The sequence below is a fragment of the Vigna unguiculata genome, chromosome 3, assembly GCF_004118075.2.
Source record: "Vigna unguiculata cultivar IT97K-499-35 chromosome 3, ASM411807v1, whole genome shotgun sequence".
NCBI lineage: Eukaryota > Viridiplantae > Streptophyta > Magnoliopsida > Fabales > Fabaceae > Vigna > Vigna unguiculata.
This window is the reverse complement of record NC_040281.1, coordinates 53,097,892-53,102,478: the sequence shown is the minus strand read 5'-3', so window position 1 is coordinate 53,102,478 and position 4,587 is coordinate 53,097,892. Positions and strand designations below refer to the sequence as shown.

Sequence of the window (4,587 nt, the reverse complement as noted above, 5' to 3'; positions counted from 1 at the left end):
ATTATATTAACTAATGTTTTAATATATATCATATAATAATTTAATTATTATTTTTTTTAAAACTTAATTATTAATTAATCTTTTTACTTCACCATTAGATGTCCAAGTAGTTAAAGTTAGAACACTTCCATGAAAAAATTTAAAGAGGAGAACATAAGATTTAGCTTGATTTTGATGATATAATCATAGAGAAATGATAGATTGACACTTACATTTGACTACTTTTCTTTAGCACTTTAAAATTAACTCGTAAACCAAGAAAAATTAACTTCTAACCTATAAAGATGATAAAATAAGTGATTAAATGTCGGTGTGAACCTATAATTTCTCATAATCGTATTCATAACGGGCAATGGATTAATTTATTTAAAATTAAAAGTGGGTACATAGCACCAAGTAATAGTAGAGTGGAACATGATAAAGATAAACTCTGAATCTGCTAATTATTTCGTCATTTGGGTCCGACCAGAAACTAGGAAGGAAAGTTATCAAGTTACAATAAGCAGTGTATATATATGTATATACGTAGGTGTGTTGTAGCTAGTATCCAGGCTTTGGTGAGTGTTTGTATTTGTAGGAATTGGCCCAGAAGAGAAAATGAATGAAGTTGAGTAGACTGAGAACACACATCAACCAGTAAAACCTCTCAAGGTGATAATGATTCAAGTTGGCACCCAAAAGCCATGGTGTGTGGCCAAAAGCTCCTGTGACCTTGTTGATGGTGGACACAAGAACTGTGCTGAGGAAGTACCCCATGGCCAGTGAGGCCCATGAGAGTGCTGTTGCCAAGGACCTCATGCTCCATGCTGCCTCTGTGAAGAAGAACTCCATCATGCCAGCCAAAGTGAAAAGATCAGCTGAACCAAGAAAAATGTATTGTAAGGCCACCCAAAGGAATGTTATTGGGAGGGGTTTCGTTGTGTCCAACAAACCAAACTTTGCAGCTGTTTTCTTTCTCTTGGTTTCCACCAAAGCTGCCACAGCCATTGCCACAATGGACAGGAATAGGCCTGTTCCTATTCTCTGTAGATGTGTGATCCCCATTTCGGTGCTGGTTACTTTTCTAGCAAATGGAACAATGATGTGGTTGTAGAGTGGGGCAAGGATCATGATGAAGACCACAGGGAACACTGGTAGAGAAGCTGGTGGGACCTTGAAGGAACCAAGCATGGTGTTCATAGTGGCTGACTGTTGGACTGAGAACGTAGATAGCTGAGCTAGGCAACAGTTTAGCATTATGGTCGACATAAATATGGGAAGAATCCTTATCACGATCTTCACCTCTTCCACTTCCTTCACTGTGCACTCTAACATTGGGTGAACTGGTTCTATCACTGCTTTGTTAAGGAATTTAAGGCTCTTAGTTAGAGTTTCGCCTGCAACCTCTTTTCTGTTCTTACATTCTTCTCCATCTTCCCTTTCAGTTGCATGGGATGGAATTGTGGCCATGCTTATGACAACATTGCTTGAATTCCTGGATTTGCAGCTGTTGCATATTGCTGCAACAAGAACCTTCGGCATAGCAAATTACAAACAGATTGTTTAGCATTTTATTTGACGAGAAAACTTTTGGCACCTGTTATTTAATCGGTTGAATAAATCATTTGGTCTTTAATTATACTTGTGCCATTTTTATTTTTAATTAGTTTCTAAGTGAGAAAACAGTTGCTTTTAATTCCTGGACAACTTGTTTGTTGGGTGTTGTAGAAAGTTCTCTCCAGTGAGGTCTGGGTAAAAATTAAAACTTTCGGCTTCTTGTGTCAGAAAAAGATGAAATAGAAGAAAACTATGACGACTAAATGAACAATGTAACCTAATTATTGTTAAGTATACCTTGAACATGGATGTAATGGGGCTTCCCATTGGAATCTTGGTCCTGTACTTGAGTGAACCAAGAAGAAAAACTGGGATGGAGAGAAGTATTGAAGCAGTTGAGACTCCTAAACCCCACTGCCATCCCTTGTTGTCTTCGATCCATACCACAAAAGTTACTGCAATTAATGCTCCACATGACAGGCTGAAAACAAAGTAATTGAAAAATGCAGATCTCTGCTTCCTTCCCTCTGGGGTATTCTCATCAAACTGCTCAGCCCCATGAGGAGGAAGTGAACCTTTTATACCTCCTACTCCCAGAGCCACCAGATAGAGGCCTGCGAATAGCATAACCGAGTCCCCACCATAAATTTTATGGCATGGACTGTCGGTGATTCCCATAACGCATTTTGGTGGTTTGAGTGATGGCTTGTGTGCTTGTATTGTGAGCATTAGTAAGCCCTGTGTCATCAAATAATCTCATTGTTAAAATTTATGATCTTGTATTGTGATTAAAATCTTGATAACCACATGGAAATGCTTGTATGAGCTTCAATTGTTTGAGGATTTCATTCAACTTAACATATTTGATCAATCCATGCTTCTTTGGTAAAGTTGTTTCATTTGTTGTTTCACTTGTTAACTGTTTTGCACAGTGATACGGTGTCTCTAGAATCTGGTTACTAGAAGATTAAGCACAATCGAATCTTGCTTCCTGTTTGGTGCACCAGCATCTAATGGCAATAAATGATGGTCATGCTTCTTTTGTCTTTCTTCTACTCTGTCATTTTAATTCTTGAGTTGGTTGAGGATGGAAAAAGGGTCCCTGTTTATGTGGGGATACTATAGTACTGTACTGCATGAGTGAAAGTCTATCAAAGTCCTGATTATGTGGTTTTTCTCATAATAGTAATCAATGTTATTAATTATTTCAGTAAAGGGTGATTACCTACCAAAGTACAAAGTACAGGTGGTTAAAATTCTCATTTCTCTTTTCTTTTTCACTTTTTATTATTGACACGAAGTGACATTCAAATTTTAGTCGAGTAACTTACATAGACACCAAAGATAGAAGCTTAATTATTACGATCGATGAGAACTTACCATGAATTCTATAGCAGCACTTATGAGATAGATGGAGTAAGTAGTGATAAAGGCATCAGCCAGAAACCCACCAAGAATAGCAAGGAGGAAGGATGTTCCCATGAACTCAGTGACAATGTTGGCAGAGGTGGATGGTGAAAAGTGCATAAACTTGGACAGATATAAAACAAGGTTGCTTGCATTGGCAAGATATGCTAGGTTCTCCAACACCTCCGCAGCTGGGGTTTGTCATGTGGGAAAGTTACAAACATAGTTATGCAAACCAAAAACAATATTATGGAAATTTTGTGAAGGAGAAAACGATTAAACAGTATACAGTTAAAAGAAGTATACGTAGCTAAAAGATTTCGTGGTTTCCAGTTACATATATCAACATTGTTGTTAGAAAACGAGAAAACCATGAAAAGTGTCGCCAGACAGTACTTACCTAAAACAAAGGAAGCTGCAAGCATGCCACCATGACGTCCTTTGATGGCTGGCCTGTTCCTCCAATCTACATACCCTTCCCATACGGGCTCCTGTGCTTCTTCCTGGGACAGTTTTCGCTGTGGTGTTAAACCAAAGAAAGTACTGCTATATATTACTAAAATCTAAGATATAATTAAACAACGAAAGAAACCATAGTGGAAATTATATATGAAAGTTTAGTTTATACCATCTCCTAACTTTAATTTTTATATCCTGTATTTATCTTATTCTTGAATATGGTTATGAAGGAGAGATTGGGGTTGATCAAGAAGACTTTGTTTGTAGGAAGTGGTGAACAGAATCGCATTTATAGCGGGGGAAATGGAATTTCTGATCGAAGAGGAAAGGTCTAGACTATATGAAAGCAACCATTCATTCTCCTGGATCCTTTCACCTTGCATTAATGTTGATGTTGACTGTTTCTACCGTTACTTTGTCTTTGTTGGTTCCTTTCATTTCTACATGAGGCGATGCTGGGAAAGAATGTTTCTCTCTGGTTAAAGCTGTATATATATCAAAGTAGCAAATCAGTAACCAACTTTTGGTCCTATATTTGTTTTTGAATGTTCTCATTTCTTCTATATGTTTCATGTTAGTTGCGTATTGAAAAGATAAGGTTATACATAAATGGAAATGATAATGATGGTAATGAATCCAACTCAATTAAAAATTTATAAGCCGGAGATGTTGGCTATGCATGTTGTGAATTTTACAAAGGTGGCGGTAGATAATTGCATGAACAAACCATGCAGTGCGTTGAAGTTGAAGTTGAAGTGTCATTGTATTTAGCAAGGCATGGACATTAGGGCACCACAATATCTGAGAGAAATAAAAATGAACAAGTGGGCAACATTATTTGACAAAAGGTCATAGTTGCATGATGGTGAGCGTGAAGGTAAAGTTAGGGAGAAGTTTTTCTCAAGCATGTCCCACACCCCTCTTACTCCCACAAGCACCCATAGTGGCTATAAGTCCACTGTGTCTTTATGCTAATCTCAAAAGATGAATGATTTTGCAACTTCACTGTATCTCTTATAAACTATCCTATGTACAACCTTTCCTGGCCAGTAGAAAACAAGGGGACCATTTTTGAAAAACAATGTTGAAAACTCTGATTGTTTGAATTTGATTGTGACTAGTATTTGTTTGTAGCAGGTGAGGCCAATGGAGGGTTGTGCAGGTCATGTGAGTTTTGTCTGGTTT

The 4,587-nt window shown here is 37.5% G+C and overlaps 1 protein-coding gene across 2 annotated transcripts; it reads right to left on the bottom strand.

Moving 5' to 3' along the window:
* Positions 1-361: 361 nt before the first annotated feature.
* On the bottom strand, positions 362-3,684 carry LOC114177060 (protein NRT1/ PTR FAMILY 4.6-like). 2 transcript variants are annotated; one of them, XM_028062291.1, is made up of 5 exons: positions 3,572-3,684; positions 3,344-3,446; positions 2,917-3,134; positions 1,834-2,274; positions 362-1,512 (listed from the first exon to the last, which is right to left on the bottom strand). In XM_028062291.1, the coding sequence occupies exons 1-5, from the start codon at positions 3,572-3,574 to the stop codon at positions 541-543; spliced, it is 1,737 nt and encodes a 578-aa protein (XP_027918092.1). In that variant the 5' UTR covers positions 3,575-3,684; the 3' UTR covers positions 362-540. The 2 variants fall into 2 exon arrangements, with proteins under 2 accessions (XP_027918092.1, XP_027918091.1); XM_028062290.1 differs by having other exon boundaries at positions 3,344-3,461; positions 3,572-3,666.
* Between the last annotated feature and the right edge of the window lie 903 nt (positions 3,685-4,587).